This window comes from Phytophthora infestans, genomic scaffold (assembly GCF_000142945.1).
Source record: "Phytophthora infestans T30-4 supercont1.5 genomic scaffold, whole genome shotgun sequence".
NCBI lineage: Eukaryota > Oomycota > Peronosporomycetes > Peronosporales > Peronosporaceae > Phytophthora > Phytophthora infestans.
Window position 1 is genome coordinate 2620099 of NW_003303754.1, and position 21005 is coordinate 2641103.

Below are 21005 nucleotides of genomic sequence, written 5' to 3' on the forward strand. Positions count from 1 at the left end.
CATGCAATAATCGGGGGCCGTTGCACGATGTCAAGCAGCTAACGTTGCCTTCAGCAGGCAGTCCAGCGCACATCAACGTCTGTCACGACGGCCATGTTCGAAGTGCTCGACCCTCGGGTCAGCGCCTTCGTGTGCAGCGCAAAAGGGAGAGTGGAATTCGGTCTTACTCTTCCTATCCTTCCTATCATTACTGTCTCCCACGTGGTGGTCTCGCAGCCTCACGTTCCCCACTCCATACGTATCACGCTCCCGTCACAAACCACCGGCAGTAGCAGCTGCCCGTCGTTCCCTCGTCCAGAGTGATCCCGCGAAAGCGCATCATCTTCCAGCACTCCTCCTCGCCGACACTGCATACTGGCGAGGTGCTCTCAATTCTCAATGCAATCCCACTTGAGCTCGCAGCTCATCAAGTCTCGGAGCCGGCAGCGCCTTCGTTACGATGTCCGATAGCGTTCCTTTTGCTCTCCCAATATTCCGGTCCCAGTACGCCTTCCTTGGTGAAATGTCCAACGAACTTGATCCGTACGTCCACAGGTTTTGCTTTTGATGAAGCACCCTCACCTCCTAGCTGCTTCAGCGCAGCCTGGTTATCTACTCGTAACGGCATCGGCTCCACGAACGCGATCTCCAGCCCCTTGAGCAGTTCTCTTACGCCTAGTAGCTCTTGCGCCATGACCGACGCTGCGGGTTTACTCCGCCTTCATCGTCGACTAAGACACACCCGTCTGCTTACTGCAAACCCAGCTTATGGGCATCCCGTCTACTGTGACGAGCCCACCCGTGACCGACTTCGCGTCGCCCTTATCAGCCACGAAGTCCGCGTCACTATTGCCCACGACTCCCAGTGGCTCCGTCCGCCCTCTGTCTCCTTTCTTCGCAAGCCTCAGCTGCTTCGTCCCAGCGAGATACCGCAGTACTCGCTTCGCCAACTTCCCAGTCCGTGATCGTGGGTTCATGCGTCCGCCGCGACGCCTTGTGAACAGCAAAAGCTATATCTGGCCTTGTGCAACGAGCTACCCAGAGCAGGCTGCCCACCAACGACTGGAACTTTTACATTGTCGCAACTGCGGTCTCACCGGAGATTGGCAACCTTTCTAGTTCGGTGTCGCATCCATCACTCCATCCTAGTCCAATCGGGATTCGCGCCATACCCATACCGAACTCATTCAGCATCTCTGTGATCGTGATTTCTTGGTCAAGATCGTATCCATACGACTCATCGTACACGACTCTCATCCCGAGAAACTTCCTGGCCTCTTCCTAATTCATGATGGATAAGTCGGCAAGTTCCACAAAGAGCGCGTCCACGGCCTCCTGTCCCGTTCCTGTCACCAGACTCTCATCAACATATACGCCGACTACCAACACTTCGCGTCCGTGTCGCCTGTAGTAGACACACATGTCAGTCAGGCTTTGTATATAACCGATCCCTTTAACTTGCGGTGTAGGAACTCGCTCCAGAGCCCGGTGCTGTGCTCTTCAGTGACGTTAGCCATACCGATCCTTTCGCGACCGGCAACGGGAGCCACTGGAGGCGGCGCTTGGCCGGCGTCACTGGTGTCCTTATCAGTGGCTTTTTGCATCTTGGCCTCAAAACCTGTTGACGCGTGTTCTTCTCAGTCACGCTGCACTTCGCGCACTTATGGGTAACTATGCAAAAGAGAGAGTGATTTATGGCTTTATGGCTACTAACTAACTGATTTCTACCGTAGGCGATCGCCGTTGCTCGGTGTCTCTCATCTCTGGTCTGGATTCCCGGCCGGACCTTCATTCTTCAACATACAGCTCATGTGTCGACTAGTCACCTTTCTTCTTCTGTTCGCGAGGTTTGTGACGAACCGCCCTCGTTGTCCCGTTTGCAAGCACTGCAGTTACCAGTTCATCTTGGAGCGATGCTGCAACCCCACACTCACACGTCTCATAGAAAGTCTGAAACACAAGCACGACTTGATTGACCATGCGTTGCTAGCAGGCTAGCCCGCAATATTAAGCAATTACCACTGCCATCTTAGGCACATGCCATTTGCTCCAGAATCGATGCGTCTGCATAACAGAGCCATAACTCGAAGGAAATCTAGCTGCGTGCCTCGGGGTGTGGCGGATGCCATGAGTCATCCGTCTCGCTGTGTAGGACAAAACGTAAGCTGTGCTATTTCCAAAGCGACAAGGAGCTTAGCACACTCAAAGTGCCAGAAAACGGTACTTTTCAATTGATTCTGTACAAACTCTACAAGAAATTTAGACCTCATACGTTCCTTATTGCCGAACTTTACAGTATACTCAAGTGCAAACCCACTATATGGGGTACGGCAATCCAACGTAGATCTTGTATAATAGGCGTATCAATTGTTGAAGAAAATTTGTTTAGTTTTTGTACTAAAACCGTTAGTTTGGTATCTGAGTAAAAGCAGTTAGAGTAGGTTTTGGTAAGAATGACTCGCCTCCTAAAATGCTGGATATAAAATCCAGTGAACTACTGAAATGTTCCAAAAAAATCAACTAAGCTACCAATGTCGGTTTGCTGGCCCAAAGGATTTTTTAGTGCAAGTGTATATATAACATTCTTCGCATGAATCGTTTAAAACTAAGCTAGCATACCACATTTGAATATGTCATAAAAATCTTTGAGGCACACACGCTTTTACAGAGCGCTAAAAGATACATGACATATATTTATTGTGGTTTTCATCAATTTTGGCAAAGAGGAGGCATCCGATCCCGATATAGCATATAGCTTTGATTTACAAACATGTTAAGCTCGAAATGATACACAGATATGGACTGTGCATTAAATGCGCCTCTGTTTTACAGCGCGACCGCCATAATTGCCGCTTTCCGGTGGCAAAACCAAGTGGCTTGTGCTCATCCAGGAGCAAATTAAATATTCAGTTTTAGTCAACATTTGATGCATCACTTTGACCTACAGCGACGCCTTTCGGTTGCTAGCCGTAGCTCTTATCCATGTCTACGACGTCTCTAGTGCGTGAGTGTACGAGTTATTCGACCCGAAGCAGCGAGCACTTCGCCGATGGTAAATTGTCAGTGAGAATCAGCCTTATCAGACCTACACATGCTGCCTTCCAGCAGCTTTAGCTGCTATGAAAGGTTACGCTGAAGCACACTCGATGTTCCACATTAAAGAGCTTCGCGAGTTTGTGATAAAAAATTACCAGCAATTGCAACAGTTTCGACCGCTACAATATGCGGAGCTCTGAACTCTGACCTCAATCTTTGTCGAAAGGTGCTGCCCAAGACAGATCGACAGACTGTACCTCCTGCAATTGAAACTTACCGCTCGAAAGCGCTTCTTATTTTCTCATTTACTGAGCCGCCAATTTTTCTGGACGAAACAGCAAAAGGTTGGCCACCGCGCTGAGCGCCAAAGTGGTTGGTCCAAGCAGAACACTCGTGCAGTGGTCAAGCTTCCATTGTGCCGAGGCAAAAGACTATCGTATTTGGCGACACTTGATGCGCACGGCTTTATGCCTGGGCATCGACTGAGGGGGCGTTTACGAGAGAGAAGTTCCATGATCCTTTTGTGAAGCATTCATCCCTCGCCCTAATCCGTGGTCGCTTCCGCGTTCCATTATCATTATGGATAATGCCAAACTACAAGCATATCCAGAGCTGCAGGATGTAATGTATCAGTGTGAAGCTCGTTAATTTTCCCTCCGCCGTACTGCCCACAATTGAGTCCGATAGAGCCGTCCATTGGGCGCTGTACCATAGTGAACACACGTATCATTTTTGGTTACCCTGGTTTAGATGGGCGCTATCCCTTTCCGCCCATCGTGCACAATGGTAAGATATTATCCTATATAATACAATACGTTGAGCTCGTACCTGAAGCAGTAGCCAGGGATGTAGCTTGCGTCGCAAATACTGGCGCATTGAATTGTACTCACTTCTCATAGGGATCATCCCTTCATCGAATGCGATCCGCTTTCCGACGGTCATCCCCAGCTTAACGTAGTATGGATGGTGTCTGCCATGGGCTTGCTTTTCTAGGTCTTGAATTTCGTTGCATTGGCTGCGGTGTTATCGCTGAAGTGGGAAAACCACACGATCTTGTCAAATCGTTTTCGTGACAGATATCTATCAAAAACACCCTTTGGAACAACACCTTGAACAGCTACTGCCCAGTGTTTGGCTAACTTCTCTGTGTGTGAGCACAATGTTCTTGCGCAAAACAGACCGATAAAATTGACAGTCTTGTGCGGCGTGATGGGCTTAAATGCATTGAGTCCCTACCGCATCTGCTGATGCGTCTTCAGGTTGTACACTGGAAATTTTGAGTTTTAGACAGCGCTAGCGAGTCGTAATATATTTAGTAGCCTAGAAATTATGTTGACGCTGGTACCGGTTGGTATGTTTCACGATAGACACCCACCAATCCCTCGGTAGAGATAAGAAGAACAGTCCCTCCAAATTGCTCTCAAGTGCCTATCGGTGCCGCAGTGCAATTTGCGAGCTCTTCAGCATAGAGACGAAGGGATGTACCTAATTAAAAAAAGTACTGTTTGTATTTGTGGTGCGACATTTGTTTGGTGTGGCAAACACATCTTTCATGTGAACAGTTTATAATACTCACTAAATATCCATGTTTTGTGTGTCAAAATGTGGTCGTAAATCATAAACCGTACACCATCTTATGCCCAAGCTGAGTTTTACTTCCATTCTGCGAGATGTAGATGAGTAGCGATTAAGTGGGAATCAAACTAATTGCATTTGCGAGCTACATCAGGACCGCGCGTCGGCGCGTCACTGTGTAGCGCGAGCACACCTACGGTGCGAGTCACGGTGTTGGCGAAATAATCGATTACCAGTAGCGCTCATAACCGCTGCGAGGTGCGCTCCTAAATCGTACGAGTAGTGTGTGTATCGCTAAAAAGGTTGGATTTCCATCGGTCATGGATCTTAATTGTCGTTGCGTCAGCTCCTCCTGCCATTAGAGCTAAAGCTCCGCTGCTGCGAAACGAATAACAAGAGTAGTGCCGAGGATCAAAGCCTGTTGCAGAAGAAGCCGCCTTTAGGATTTTGGATAATTCATCAGTCTTCAGCACGCGTGTCCTGCCGAGGCGGCATATCGCGGTAAAGCGTAAAATAATCACTGTATCGAGCCCCAACAGTATTGCGGAAGCAGGTTTTTGACACACTTGCTTGTGACATGAAGAGATGTACCGCGACTTTCTTGGTCAGTTTTGTTACCATAGCGTCTTACCATAGCAGAAGTCTCACCTCGAATAGTTGCTGTCGGGCAGCCTGAAGACCTCCATATCGCATACTTCAAGAGCGTAACGATGCCTGCCTCCCTTCACTGCGATGCACTCGGAGCGCTTTAGAAAATAGAAGTAACCCAGCAACACAGCCCCAAGAAAGAGGCGGTGCTGAGGATTTTGGTAGTCGATGTGCGTGGCAATTCAGGCAAGTATGATTGATGAGACGGGTGCTCGTGGCTGTGGGATCTGACTAGCGCTTCGCATCCTGTAATCGCTGTTGAATGACTGGAAGCTCGAATCCGGATAATGCACGATGAAACAATTTAACATGGCTGATCTGGGCGCTAATGAAGGGAATGGATCCAGTACTCTGGCTTGACGACGGCCATGCAGCAATGCCAAGTAATACCAGTTAGATAAATCGATCGTTAGGGTCGCGTTCTGGGAGCCATGGCGATCGTCCGATTTGCTGAGAAAAAGGGCTGGCATTTAAAGCCTGTTACACGAAGCCACAGCTGCGATGTTGTCAATCCAGAATCTTACATGGGAAAGCAATCCACGGTTGTGCGAGTTTCACAGTTGTCCCCAACATATGACGGCCAATAACACACTAAACCATTCCCTGCATAATATCATTTTCCGTGTCATCAAACTGTACCCGAAGTAGTTCCCGACGGGCTGGATGAAAGACACATCAACCCATGCTACTGGCATCCATGAAGATGAGGATGTCTGGTTCTGGAAGCTTGCAAAAAACCTCGAGGGGTGCACGTTGAGCCTTACTATACAGGGGAGTGTGGTCAAATTACAAACGTTTTAACCGAATCCTAAGTGGAAGTAGCTGGTCGAACGCGTGATTATTGGCGCCACAGTGAAGCCAATCGATGGAAGAAGGGTTTCGAGCGGTCTGATCTACAAACAAACAGACATAGCGCAGACCACCCAGCAGTTGAGATAGCTGCTGTTGGGATGGCTGGATAGCCTGGACGAGGCAGCGACCAAAATCTGGGAAGCGCGACCTAGCGCTTCCCAGATTTTGGGTCGGGCATCGATACTGTCATCATTCCAGGTCTAGTGCCACGAGGCGCGCTGTCCAAGTCGTGATCTTTTCGTTTTTAATAGATCTGGGACTCAGAATTGCTCCCATCGCTAGTCGTAATGCACTCTCGCCCATCGCCAAGCGATGTTCCACGTCTTCTTCACCCCCACAGTGTGATCATCGACACAACTAAAGTTAAAAAAGGAGTGGTGTCAGAATTGAAATAATTCATGATGGGAAGGCTTCCCACTGCACCAGAAGTGATATAGCTTGACCGAAGATATTATAGTGTGCTGGAGAACCTGTCCATCCGAACGGAGGTGACAGGTCGATCACAACAACGTCTTCATCTGGAAGTGACCCGGCGAAAAATGCTCTGCCATCTTCGTGTACAGGGAAATTTCGGAACGCTGAGTTCACATCACCTTTCATCAGCCTGACCGTTGCAGATAATTAGGCGTACGCAGCGAAATGATGCGTCTAACAATCCCATCTACGAGAAGATACACCAGTACGGGTAATGAATCGTAATTAGATCTAGCCTTCGTTGAGCCCCTTTGATTGAACAACAGATCGGGAATCGTCCTAGCTTCCGCAGTAGGATCCACATCAGCTTTAATTGACACAGCCAGTGGACTATAGTGTCGATTGAATTTTGCAGCGGTAGCTCTGGTAACGACCAAATATGTTCCACAACTTTCGTCTTTAGGGATTCTCCGAATGAGCGTATTCTGCGTCGTTTGTGCTGAGTTATGATTTCTTACTGGCGTTTTACGTTCCAGTGCTTTGGGCCCAGGATTGGACTGTACTGGCCAAAAAATGTCTAGGCTGCTGTTGACTCATGTTCAGCTCCGGTGGTTCGAAATACGTCTTCCCGCGATGAAAGCTGGCCGGAATTTCTCGATTGGCGTCTTTGTAGATATCGAAATCCAGCACATGCCCAACACCAAGGCTCTTATAGACTTCCGGGGACGCCTTCAGGGCATGTAGTCGCTTGAACGAGGCATTGGCGAGCGAGCCACGAGGCCAGATAGCAATTTTGCTATTGCCTTCGTGGCTCTCCTGTCTTTTACCCGGCGATCGAACCAATGTAGTATTATGTATTTTGGCAAGGGCAGTAGAGGTTTTGATTACTGGGAGTAAGACTGCCTGCGATAGATGAATACAAATTTCGGTGCGACTATCTCTATAGCACCTCGAGTACACCCTCAGTAGTTTGAACTCGTAAACGCCATCGTGATATGCTGTGCCTTAATCGTGATGAATGATTCTTTCGACAATAGCAGCAACAGGATGCCACAACAACAGCCCAGGTAGTCCCGTGGTGAGCTCGTCTCGGGAAACCTGACGACTCGAGACCGTTTCGGCTGCTACTGAGGCTGTAGCTGTAACTTCTCCATCAGAGTTCGGTAGAATTCGAGTGTGGCTCCGTGCTTCTCAGCGCGATGTCACCACACCGTAGCGCGGTCCTGCGTTGGACTTGTGCGGGGCGGCTCAGGGGTACATACGAGCAACCGGGACATGAGGAAGTGGGTGGGTCGAGCTGTCAAGAGACGAGGCTTGAATGTGAAGGAACCGGTTCTTGGAGGTGGATAAAGCGCAAATGAGCGAGAGCTTTTGGCTGAGGACTGCTGGGGTGGGTACAGTCTAAGAGCAGGAGCCATGACTTTTCGAGCAGGGTTAGCATTTGTGACAACCACCCCTGCATCTTGTCGAAACGGCTACCCACTCAGAAAAAGCGCTTTTCACCTCCATACATAAGCTTCAATTTCTCCAATTAAACGAGAAAGACTCAAATCAAAAAATTAATAATCGCAGAATGACCTAAACGTCTAGTCATAATGTTTCGACGGGATATTTGCGAGTCGACAAGTTAACGGTTCTGAACACAATAGCAAACACCAAGGGTGATGTAATGATTTAATCATGCATATTAAAAATTGTATTAATTTGATTGTAGATTTTTTTTTAATTTATACGTAAAATGGTGTTAAGGTATGGATAACCTAAAGCTTGCTTCTGTAACAAAAGGACGGGTATTATGCACGAAGTATTAAAACGAGATATAAAACTAATAATGTGGTATTTGGCTTGGCACGTGTGCCCACATCTTCATTTAAACTATTGTAGATCGTCTGCGACGGTCAACAATACCGGATTTAACCGAGGGTTTGCCTCTGTGAATCCGGGTATCGGTAGCCGAATCCCAGAATTGGTATCGGTAGGTTATATCTGGCGGATGGGTATTTGAAGATGTTTATTGCTGCTTGTATTTCATTATCAAGAGTTTTGGTTAAGCCTCGTGCCCTCGCACTTTTCAACGAGACAAGATGCTTGACAACTTATTTAAAGCGGAAATTTGAAGCAAGAAAACGTTTTTCACCTATTTTCAATCTTTACAAAAATTACACGTATTGTGCCTTTCTGCTATTGGATGCGCCCGAATAAAAGCCCCCTTCCGAATAGTGTCCTGTGGGGTGCTACATGCCTGCACTATTAAATACAAGCCTCTCCCGAATAGAGTCCTTTTACAAACTACCACACCTGTTATTACAAACTTACTGACCATTCATTATACAGAGAGGAACAATTTTCCGGCAACAGGCCGAAAGTTGCCCACACTTTTGGTGTGGAAAGGAAAATATTCATCGTCTTTTAAAATCAAAGTAAGGGCCACTTTTCGTGACACACCAACCACGAGCTTGGGTTGATAGCAAGCTGCTCAAGAAGTGTATTGATGTGGCTATTCCGTTTGTGATACACGGTGAGCGTAAATGCTTGGTTTGGGACAGCATGAGAGCCCACATATCGAAGGCTGTGGAAGCTAAGTGCTCTTCGATTAGTGTTCGATGTGTGCTGTGCTTGGGTGGTTACTTGTAAGCTGGAGATATTGGAATCTATAAGAGTTTCAAGGACCTACTGTACATATAAATAAACGCTTAGAAGGAGTCAGACCAATAAAGTCCTCACCCGTTTTAAGTCCTCTCTGTCACTTTCGAGTGGCACTATTAAATATAGCCCGGACTCTAATAGGGCGCATCCGTTATTTTGTCCTCCCAATCGGACTTATTATTTGGGCTTTGGAGCCTAAACAAGAGATCTGTAAATTGAAGTAAGCCAAAACGCAAAATTAACTATGTGGGGACATCACAGCTCAACTTTCCTCCTGGCGTCCAGTCGCTTCATTTACCGATAGGAGCAGTAGGCAACCCCCCCCCTCTCTCCTGGAGAGGCTTGATTGACAAGATAACTAACGTGGTGTACGTAGCAGGCGGCGTACACACTCGGACAGCGGGCGGAGCGCACAGAGGAGCGTACAGAGGTACCATGGGACCCTGGATTAGAGAGTGTGTGAGTGACAGCGAGGCGGCATGATGTCGGTTTGTTTGTCGCTGCATTATATTTATGCGCTATGACGGCTAATGCTGAGCTGTTTTTATTTGTAGGTGGCTTTAACGCATCACGTCTGTCAGGAAGACAAGCAAGCGTCTGCGGAGGCCTTGGCCATATTAATGGTGCTATTGTGCGGGTAAGTGCATGTTTACAAGGCGTCATGCTGCAGAAAATTCTTACCGCTTGCCATACATGTTGATACCGTATGATCTAACACTTCATGCCACTGTCACGCAGGTGCATGTAAGACTACAGTACGTATGATAGATCCTAATTGGCGAGAAGCGTGTCTACTGAATTGAAAAAGAGGTGAGCCCAGCTGTAGTTGCAATGATCGTGTCACTTGTACTGCTGCTACCAAAATAAAACCCTTTTCAAATGGTCTGTAGATTAATTGGAAATTTCAACTGGACTTCCACCTCAGCTCAACTGTCGTTTATGCGTGAATTTGGGGAAACTATTCAATCCCGTCCAGAGACAAAGTTCCAGGGAACGATTTCGTGTTCTTAGTCTCAGACGGCTATGGCGCTCGATTGGGGCATATCAAGCGTGTGTTCGATACGACGTTAGGTTTCACGTGGAACGAGCCTGTCAAGGTGTACGTGAAACGCACAAACCACGCGCCACAGAATATTACGTGCTGGTGCCATTCACGTCGAGCGACATGGAAGTACCACTCGTTACAATTTGGCACAAGGCGCGCCTGCGGAAGCACGGACATGCAGCTTTCGTGCTCTTATTGCTCGTGTACGTACCACACCCGAGAGCACAGCGTCTGACGTCACTACGACGGGCAACAGACACGCGCATTCAGGAGAAGCTACCTAGAGCTGCGGCGTTCATGAGTGAGACCGGAATCGAAGGCGGAGCTTCCACACAGCGACATGCGGTTGTTAGCCAAGCACGGCTGCCCGACGGCAGTATTGAGGAGGTTCCGCACAACACTACTTTTCGCCAGCTGCAATTTATCAATCGCCAACAGAATACAATGGAGCAAGAACGAGCGGTCCAGCATGCGAGATGTGATGAAGCGTATCGGCTAGTGAGAGTACAAATACATGGTGTTACGATGCCCATGCTGTTTAACGTAGGCGATTTGCGTGATGCTCTAGAACGTCCCTCCTACCGTTTGCATCCACCCCATCGTGTACCCCAACACCTTGATGTGCCTGATCCAAGCATGGATATTACTGATGCTGATCACGAAGATGGCGGTTTGGACGCAGAAGAATAGGAAACGGATACACTTGCTCAAATCGACGGAAGCTGTATTCGATTAGGATGATGTCCACAATGACCGTATAAGTTGGTAGCAACGAATTTACTCTTCTCCGTGCAGTAGTCATAGCAACTTTCAAACTTCTTTTGGGTCTTCTCGAAATAAATATGTGCGTGCTGTTGGCTCCAGCGCTTAAGTAAGGAAAACCCAGCTTCAATTAGGCTCAGGTCCGGCGAATATGGTGGTAAAAACACAAAACAGAGCTCTCGTTACGTGAATCAGCGCCTGCAGCTCTTGATACATATGTATCTTAGCATTGGTTAATTCAACGATCGAACGAGGTAGCGGCCATGGGCTCAGGAAATGTATATTCTTGGACTTGAAAACACCGTGAAAGCTGGTCCTTGTGAAAGTATCATCAGCTGTCCCCCACGAAAAAAACTGTCGTATCCATTACTGCAAGAACTGATACGCGGTTCCCCCGAGCAAATGGGACATTAGCTATAGCTGGTGTGTTTCGAGCCCGAACATCCATGTTTTCGCAACATAGACCTATAAAAACCAAAATTATTGGAAATTGAACCTAATAGACTTGCCATTGTTCATACCTGCCGTCCTTGGAAGTCTCATCTACAAAACCTAGCTGATCCGGTCCACTGTAGTAAGAGGCAAGACGCTGGACATATTCCTGGCGCTCTCGAGGTAGACTCTTCACAACACTCTTGGTTAGAACCTTACAATTGAGGCCCTAGTCAAACTGTAACGCACGGTATATTGTGGCATCTGACACGTTGCGGTGCATGTCAAACTGTTGAGCTAGTTCAGCACTCAGCTCTTTAAAGTAAAAGCATACATGATCTTTGACATACTCCTGAACTAACAAACACACATTCTGAGGTCTTTTGACTTGGGCTCTTTTTATCTACATTACGTGTCTTGATACCTCTTAGTGAGGCTTCTCTCAGATGCACCTAAGACAGTAGAAAGCGCGCTTAGCTGAACGTCATTAGCATACATGAGCCCGATACCGCGCCACTTCATATCTAATGAAAAGGTCATTTTTTTAGATACTGATGAGGAAGAGCTTTGTTTCCAAATGAAATGTTTGAATGTCGACGAAGACATCGGCAATCGGGGTATTTCGATGAAAGCGAATTCCGACCAGCCATCTCACATGCTTGAATTAAAACGGTACAATGGTACAATATTCCAAATCATCACTCATTAAACTAATTGCTGGTATAAAATATCTGCTTGCCCTTAATTTTTTTGTTCAGTACGACTCGGAAAACCAACTTTTCTTGCCGGATTACGGTGAAATCCGCCATACCTCTCAAACACGCCCAAGTCCAAACATGGGTTTCCCACCGAAGAAACCAGTTTTAGCCAATCCGTATGTCGTATTTGGGCGTTTCTGTACAATCAACTCATGATGTGTTGATTCCTGCATCGTTTCTGTACATTTGGAATCGTTTTTGTACTTTGTGCTCAGACTTTGAGCTGAAACTGCCACTTTCAACCAATCAAATAGCTGGGCGGGTATTCTTGTCGCGCGTAATATTTTTATTTTGTATGAAGGATAGTGTTCAGACACCGGGCAGATTTCACCGTCGTTGTCTGTAGCCGAAATAAGGAAAAGGCAAAATGATATTCGGTTAAATGTAGGGTACGTTCGCATCCTGGAATACCATAATAAATGAAGTATAATAGCCGCCGCAAAGCTTTGGCCCGACATTGCGGACAAAACGGTGATGCCAATGCAATTAGTCGAAATAACTGAGCATTTCGTGCAGAGAGAATGTGAATGCGATGGAAATTGGCGATGATATGAGCTGCCAAAGTTCCGGTCGGTTAGTTATCACGCACACCCCATACATTACACAAGATTTCAGATCATGAAGGCTTTCTTACTTTAGCTAAGCTATATTGGTTATCCAACTCAAGCCTTCATGACTTACGTCCTGGTACGTTTCCTGTCTTATTTCATATCTAAGCAGTCACATTTGACGCGCCATTTTTGACTGGAACATTCAGATCAAGAGCTTTTCAACAGTAAAAATATAATGTAAATGGCCGCGCCATGATGGCGCCCGCGGTGATTTGCTAAGCGGGATCTTGTGTTAATATTTTTTGTAAATATTACAAAATATATTTGAAAAATGCGACTATTTATAGAGTCTTCATTGGAGACTTCAATGCATCATTGTCCCTTTCTTGCTATTAAAGCGTTGTATGTGTACAGCTGGAATTATCTTATCAGAGGTGGGGTCCACTCAGATTTTGCAGGGAGCTAAGAAAGGATTCTTATCTAGGAAAATAATTGCAAGTGTTATATTTGGGACGGATAGCTATTATTATGTTCTAGGCACCTGTCGCACAACCAATCGTGTTTATTTGACAGACTCCTTTTGTGCCCCTTGTTCAAGACACGAGCTACATCCCCATCGACCGCCACACCGCCCATGGGCAAGTCTAAGGCTAAGAAGCCGCCATTGTATGGCTCCGATCCATTTGTGGTGGAGTGAGCCGAGCAAACTGAGAACATATTTTAAAAATTTTTTTTGCTAAGAAATAAACACTAGATTAGCGATCTTAATTTGATCCGTTTTAAAATGCATGGCACTACACTCTGTCATGAATCGCATTCACTCCAAGACAACACGCTCTCACCAAACAGCAAAATAAAATATTGATTAATTTTCACCTTGGCGGTTGCTAACCCTGTTCTTCTGATTCTCGCCACGTATAATACAATGGTCTGAAACCTGCTCCTGTGTTCAACTATAAGAGCCGCAGACTTACACGTCAACACACTTCTGCGTGATGCTTTCATGGCCTTGGCCTTACTTCTCAGCACGGTAGCGCGCGGTAGGAAACTTCTTCGGCTACGCTTCGAGAAGAATGCCGAGCTTCTTGCTAGCGTAATAGCTCTTTGCCGCTGTCACGAGAATCACAACTTGTGATTCTTGTCTCGCTGCAGCTCAGGCAGCGACAGAAGCTGGAGCACACCTGACAAATGTTTCTTGAGACCTTGCGCTGTCTTTAGCTTCCGGTGGCAATGAGGGCATGTGCGGGTGGGCCCTCTTTCGATCTTCCGACCTTCTTGCGCGGTGCCGTCTTCTTCTCCGGCTTGGAGGTGCGGCAGTTGCGAAGCTCCATGGCGAATGATAACGGAAAAAATGGGAAGGATATTGTATTGTAACAGAATTACTGATGGGAAAAATATGAGTGGACATCCACTCAGATAAGATAATTCCTCTGCACAGAGTCTGTGCCATAGACATACAGTAGTTTAGATTGAACCTGGAATCAAGGAATTTCCATAATCCAGTACTAGTGTACAATGTACTGTTTTTTTGAAAAGGAGGTGACTTTTAAATGTACTGTTTCCAGTACATTTTACGTTCGTGTGTTTTTTTACGAGCTCAAGCTAGTCGTTACTCCTGATTCGCTACGCGTTCGCTGCGTCGTGTAGGTACAGTAGTCTTTTGCGCCGTCTTCCTCTTGTTGGTTGGTATGGCCGCACGAAGTCGATGGTCTCTAACTCAAAGTCGACTTTGAGCTTCCACGGAAGTTTTTGACGGGCTCCCATTAATTCGCGAAAACCAGCCCATTGCACCAGATAAAACTCTTAATTAGGAACCCAGCGCTTGGCGTAGAGGCGTTTTACATCGTAGAGCTCTTCGCTTCTTGCCGTTTTTGTCCAAGCCTCTTCGCTACTGGGAGGGCGCGCAGGTAGGTTTTTATTAATCTTGAGGTTGTAGAAGGATCCGTCTGCCTTTCGATTGAAGTTCTTGGCGTGCTTTTTGCCTTTGTTGTGCAGCGGTATCTCGATAAATCCAAAACGAAGCGCGCTTTGCCAAACTTGTCTGAGACAGATGCTGCTACCAGCTTGAACAGAACGTTGCGCCGTGTCTTCTGCAGCATTAGTCTCATCGATACGTGCGTCGACAATTAGTTGTGGAGGAGAATGGGCATTTGACATACAATGTGCTGTTGGACACGTCATTCCCAAAATGACACAACAGGTAAAATACTTCGTTCATTAAATGCTGCAATATTTGCTGTCACATGGGCGTACTTACACAGTGTACCAGTACTGGATTTTTACGTGGCGCGGGGCTGTACTGTATTTATAATCCAAATTCTGAATTATTAAAAACTCGCCGATTTACAGAATCCAGATCGCTACAATAGTACTGGATTATGAAAATTCCACACCCGGAATCTGCCGACCAGATCAGAGTCTAATCACCAGTCCACTGATTACGAACCAATAGTTACTAAACAGCGTTTTCCAGTAGTCTGATTAATTTGCATAGGAAATTTACAGCAATCTCGTGATTTGTCAAATGTATCCCCAACCCATTGTATCCGATATAAAAGGGTACAGTATATGAAGGGGGATTTCTGTAATAGTACATTGTGTATTACGTCGTACATGGGGTATAATACCGGTACACTACTTTCAAATCAAAAGCAAAATTCCCAGGTGGGAATCCCAGCTGTCTGTTCAAGTCTGGGGAAGTTTACGTTTGCAGCTACCGATAATGTAAAAAAAAAAATATACTTCGAAGTACATTCGTGGACTGGCCAAAAATGATTCACTCTTGGCCTACATTCTGAGTGAAACGGTTTCAGATGCAGTACTGGTACCCGTCTGTAAGTTATTCGAAATTCAAGTAGGTGCATGTACTTACTTGTACGCCATCGTACCGGTACTGTTTTCTTAAGGATTTACTGTCCATTCACTTGGACATGTAAGTTTCAAGTGAATGGCCTTTAGTCGGAAAAAGCTTACGGCATACTTAAGTACAGTAACTCATGTTTGTGATTTTTCAAATCCCATATCGTGCCAGCGTGTCATGCTGGCAAGCTGAGCGTGTGTATTTACTGCATGTAATATTACCGTAGCAACACCCTAAACATTTGGTCGCAACGGCTCTCAAGAACAAAAAATCGCGCTCAGATTGCGCAGCTCGGAGTTGCCTCAGTTTGGAATCATCACTGGAGAGCAGAAACGAAATCCGTCGGCTTTGAAGGACTGCGGCTACGATGCGCGTCCAGTACATCGCTCTGGTAGCTGCTATCGCCTATCTCTCGAGTATCGACGGTCTTCAGATCGTCCCATATTCGGCCAAATCCTCATCTCTTCGAGCGCCTGCTGACGCCCGCAACCAACCTTACGTGGAAGGCAAGACAGACCGGTTCCTGATCAGCGAGTCTAAGACTTACGAAGCCACCAAGGCTCCGACTGGGTACGTGTTTGATACCCTCCACGATGACGATGATATGCTATGGAAGGACGAGGATAATGAGTACGAAGACGAAGACGAAAACTCGTCGTTTGACAACGACGAGCGTGGTCTTTTTAAGAGGAGGAAAAGAAAGAAGAAGAAAAAGAAACACAAAGAGACGCTGACGCCAACCCCTGCACTAAATAGTACGGCGACACCCACACCCACACCAACTCCAAAGCCTACGCGTGGTGGTCTCCTCGGGTGGATTGATCGTATTAGCGATTAATGCATTGGTGCAGAAGTCCCCCAGAATAAGCGTAGGGTTTAGACGGGGCACATTTTTAATACTTTCAGAGGAAATAAGCCCTTTTAAAAATTTCATTTGAGCAGATAGAGTGGGTTATTCAAATTCAGAGCTACGCTTATTCATGGGGGCTTCTGAAGAAGCTTTGAGGTATTTTGTCGGAGCAACGCTGAAGTCGCAATACCAACATTAAATATTCTCAGGTGGGTCGGTAATCGAGTCCATTGATTTACTTTTGGGTGAGCTAACTCAGCAGTTACATCTATACGACTTGCCTTCCTCATTTTGTTGCACGAGTACTAAATAAGTATAATCAAAGAACTTCTAGTGGTACAACAGTATTTTCTACAAATACAGGCTCACTACTATTACATGTATAATACTAATAGTAGTATGTACTTTTCCCCGTTGCAAATTCTCAGCTCCAGGCAGAATATAAACGAACACCCTCGAAAAGTGCCGTAGCTCTTTCAATTCTTACTAGTATGATTTTACGATGCGGTTTTAAGTCAAAATATTCGACATGTATATCATACCACGGCTCTGATACGCTGCGCTTCTTGTTGCTCTAAGATGTACAGTACTACGTAGTATTTTTTACTTTTTACATTAAGGCTCTCGCAATTATCATGCTTTCGCACTTTAGTGACGTCACAAACTCAGGATATTTGACAAATCCGATCAGATCTAAATTAAAATACCGGTTCTGACAGCCGGAATCTAAATATTTTGGCCTTCACTCTGTACAAGTACAATAATAATTAGCCTTGAATGGTGTAGTATACCGGGTGCACTGCTTCAGTTGACTGTTGGAAGTGGTCGAGTAGTTTTATACCATCCTTTTCAAAAGAAAACATGGCGACATGAATACATTCCTCAGAGTTTTTTTTTAGTAGTATTTCGTTTCGAATCCTGGACTGAATGCAAGCTCTTTATTTTAGTCAAAACTAAAACGGATAAGAGTCCTTGAGAATCGGCGTGAAGTTGTCATCGCCCAGTGGCATCACAACCATTGCTCGTGACGGATCTGACTCGAAGTCGAACTCGGTTAGAGCATCACACGCTTCATCTGTTAGCTGTTCCCACGTGATGAGGTCTTGAGTTTCACCGAGTTTTTTCGTTAATTGGAGAGCCTGGACACCCATCCAGAAACTCGCATAGGAGTCGAGCTTGACTGTTGTACCCTTTACAATATACTTTGCCTTCGGGGAAGATTCCTTCACGTACCCCCTACTACCGGACATCGACACTCCGAGAATAGTCGAGTTGTCATGATTGGGATCGTCCGTCCACAAAATTGCATACGACCAGAAGTGACGGTGACCCGTGTCAAACCTAAGCACAAACTGTGGCCCCTTCGGGAAGTACCAAGCGTACATGATGGCCCACTTGCCCTTGAACCAGGCGGAGCGCGAGTAGACCTGGGACCCCAAGCCAGGCTCTTTGCAGTCACCGTTGGCCTTACCGGACCATTTCAAACCTCCACTGATTGAGCCGTTGCTCTGGACAGCAGGGTACGGATGACATCCGTCCGAGATATGCAGTTGCGGCTTGTACTTGATGGCAGACTTCTCCGAGTCTGTGGCTGGTTTTATCTGCTCGAACGGCTGCACTTGGTCATGGTTGATTGTAGTCCTGGCTGATACGAATGAGAGAAGGACACTGACGAAGAGGAGACCAAGGTTCATCTTGGAGCTGGGTGCTAAGTAATTCGCACGGTGTGGTTTATTAAGAAATGAATCCGACAATGGGCATAAAGGTATTTTTAAAATGCAATAGCATAGCATAATAAAAATGTGTTTGTTTGCAGTACTTACTGATTACGGTATGGTACGAATCAATTTTACAGAATTCATTCTGTCTATTTATTGATTTTGGGAGCAGCGGGGTGACCTCTACGCTTCGAGTATTTTCTTAAGGTCCCACAAAAAAGAAGAAGGAGCTGTTTACTCTTGTGCTTGTTGATTAAATCAAGTGGAAAATGGTGAGCTCTGAGCCTCTTTAGAAGAAAGAGCTGTGAGTTTGATGTTGCTCTTGTTTAAAACATCTGTGTTCCTCGTAATGATCTAAACCTGGCTCTCACCAGGCGGCTCTGGGCGCATCAGAAAAGTTCGTGGCAAGGAGAGGAAATACCATCGGTCAGTAGAAAACTACTGATCTGTCCCCAACGCGGCGCAGAAAAGACGGCAATCAGTAGAGAATGATAAAGTTCGATCCGTACCTAACTCTAATCATAGCTACATTTCTGCTGCCTTCAGCAAAACCGCTTTTGCCCTAAGCGTACCATGCCTCGAAAGCCGCCTCCGAATTATGGGAGTTCTCCCTTCGTGGTAGATCTTTCTGACATCGCTACAGCTATAAGCATGGGTGTTTTGAGGGAGGACGCAAAAGTTGATACCTCAGACCGCTCCAGCCAAAAGTATGGGGGAGTATACGCGACACGAACCAATATTGCAGACACTGAGTTTCCAACACAAACAAGGAAACTTACGACACAAACAATTGCAACCGTTGACTGCTGATTAATAATTAAGGTATTTCTTTCCAATAGATTATCTTACTGATCCTCACTCTCAATAAATATCAGCAGCAAACATGTGACGGGGTCACACAGCACCTTGCGCTAGAGGAAGTTATCTTCCGAGAGTATACAAACTCTCAGTGAACGGCAGTTCACAGGTCCCCTCTTTAATTAACTAGAGCGAAGTGACCTAAATAAGGTAGATTGTAAACTGAGTATATTTATAGGTAGGTTAAGTTTGTGGTTAATACAAACTATCAGTTACCTATAGAAATGCAATGTCATTTAACCAATGGTTGGTTTTGAATGACCTTGGTACCTTGTACCAAATATCCCGGAGTATGACATGTCATACTCCTGAAGTGTGAAGTGTCACACTTCATGTAACCAGGGTACACTTAGTGCTACGTACCCCGTTACATCCTCCCCCACTTAGGTTCGGTTTACCGACCAATCAGAATGAAGAGATGTTCGTCACAAACTCTCATTCTCAAAGTCGAAAACCATCGACTCGGCCGCGCGAGCGCGGCGGAGGCTCACTTTACAGTTAGAGCCTCGAGCAGCAACCTGTGCGCTCTTCGTCAAGGTCTCCACTTCGACCGTTAACATGCCTCGTGGCACTGCTAAGAGCGGTGCTAAGACACGCTCCAAGGCTGCAGCCGGTAAGGCGCAGGCCAAGAGCACTAAGCCTCACGGCAAAGGCTCTGCACTCAAGGAGGCTACTCAGGTGGCCTCCGAGGCGATCGGATCCTCGGGTGACGCGGCTGCGGACAAGCGCGCAAGCAGGCGCCGCAGTCCGTCGCCCTCGTCTTCAGACAATCGTCCGAACCCTCGGTTCGTAGAACATGAGTTCAACTCGGGCAGTGAGGACGATGCCGAGTTCGAGAGCACTCATGATGCTCCTGCGGGCTCTGTGGGAGGGCACAGCCCAGTGCCCAGTGAGCACAAAGAAGACAGCGTGCAGTCGTCCGCTAGTGATCACGGTGATCACAGTCCCAGGACCTCTGTGCGCTCTGAGAGTCCGGCCGTTAAGGCTAAGGGCACTCCCAAAGCCGGTGGCGATGAGGAAGGGAGTCCTCGCAAACGTCTCTCGCTTGCCGAGGGTCTTGCGCGCGCTAAGGCCTCTAAAGCCGAAGGCGCCAAGCCCTCAAAGAAGCGTACCGCCTCTAAGTCTCCACTCCGCGAGGAGAAGGAGACTCGACGCTCCTATCAGAGTCTCTTCGGCTCCTCGGATGAAGAGGAGGAGAAGGAGGAAGAAGAGGAAGAGGAGGGTGCCATTGTTGAGCCCCGGGAGGTCTCGAATGACCTCGACCAGCAGCAGGAGGATTTCCAAGCTGCCCAGCGTGTGCGTGGGGGTTCGGTGGCGGCACCCGTCAGCCAGGGAGCTGCCATCAACTCAAGAGGGTATTGGCCTCCCGAGGAGAGCTCTGGGGCTGACCTCTTCTTAGAGCTTCTCGTCGCTCCTCGTGGCCTTGTGGGCGGCCACACTTCTAGGGGCATCTATGAACGAGCCCTTGTTCAGAAAGAACAGTTGTTCGTCGACAACGTGGAGGCTGCTCGGTGTGTGCTTCTCGCGCCACACCGCATTCCCCTTAAGGACTTCACGACTTGTCGTAAGAAGCCCGAGACCCGGGGTGGTCTCTATCCTGTTTGGGGATACCCTAGGTTATGCCCGAGAACTGTCCCACGTGGAGTTCTTGTGAGGACATGTTCTGGGCGTGGGTGGAGACTCTCAAGTACTCCCCCACGGAGTTATGGGAACTCCATGAAGATCAGCAGCTGTCCCACATCCTGGACCAGCGTGATCTTCGTGTGAGGTTTGCCCACTTGATCAGCAAGCGTATGCTGCCAAGGGACATCCTGAAGCGCGCGGCTTCTAGCGCTCACGATGAGCGCGGGTACGGTATGTATTCATCGACCGTACCCCGTTCGGGCAAGAAGCCCCGGACTACTTATGAAAGCTGCCGCCGCTTCTGTTCCCAGATTGCGACAGCCTTCGGGCAGTCAATCAGGAGCCGTTCAATCGGCTCCCACGAGTTCTCGGAGTGGGCATAACCCCTCCACTTCACG

At 47.1% G+C, this 21005-nt stretch overlaps 3 protein-coding genes across 3 annotated transcripts; 2 read left to right on the plus strand and 1 right to left on the minus strand.

Moving 5' to 3' along the window:
• Window positions 1-7861: 7861 nt before the first annotated feature.
• PITG_04265 (uncharacterized protein) lies at window positions 7862-11377 on the plus strand (the record flags this gene model as incomplete). Its single annotated transcript, XM_002905873.1, has 9 exons — window positions 7862-7894; window positions 8458-8479; window positions 8839-8885; window positions 9527-9580; window positions 9705-9787; window positions 10127-10398; window positions 10452-10693; window positions 10764-10865; window positions 11372-11377. 9 exons carry the CDS (start codon window positions 7862-7864, stop codon window positions 11375-11377), a joined length of 861 nt encoding a protein of 286 aa, XP_002905919.1.
• Window positions 11378-15925: 4548 nt separating this feature from the next.
• Window positions 15926-16396, plus strand: PITG_04266 (secreted RxLR effector peptide protein, putative; the record flags this gene model as incomplete). The annotated part of the gene is made up of 1 exon (XM_002905874.2): window positions 15926-16396. The coding sequence occupies one exon, from the start codon at window positions 15926-15928 to the stop codon at window positions 16394-16396; it is 471 nt and encodes a 156-aa protein (XP_002905920.1).
• Window positions 16397-17361: 965 nt separating this feature from the next.
• On the minus strand, window positions 17362-18201 carry PITG_04267 (NPP1-like protein; the record flags this gene model as incomplete). Its single annotated transcript, XM_002905875.1, has 1 exon — window positions 17362-18201. One exon carries the CDS (start codon window positions 18199-18201, stop codon window positions 17362-17364), a length of 840 nt encoding a protein of 279 aa, XP_002905921.1.
• Window positions 18202-21005: the final 2804 nt, after the last annotated feature.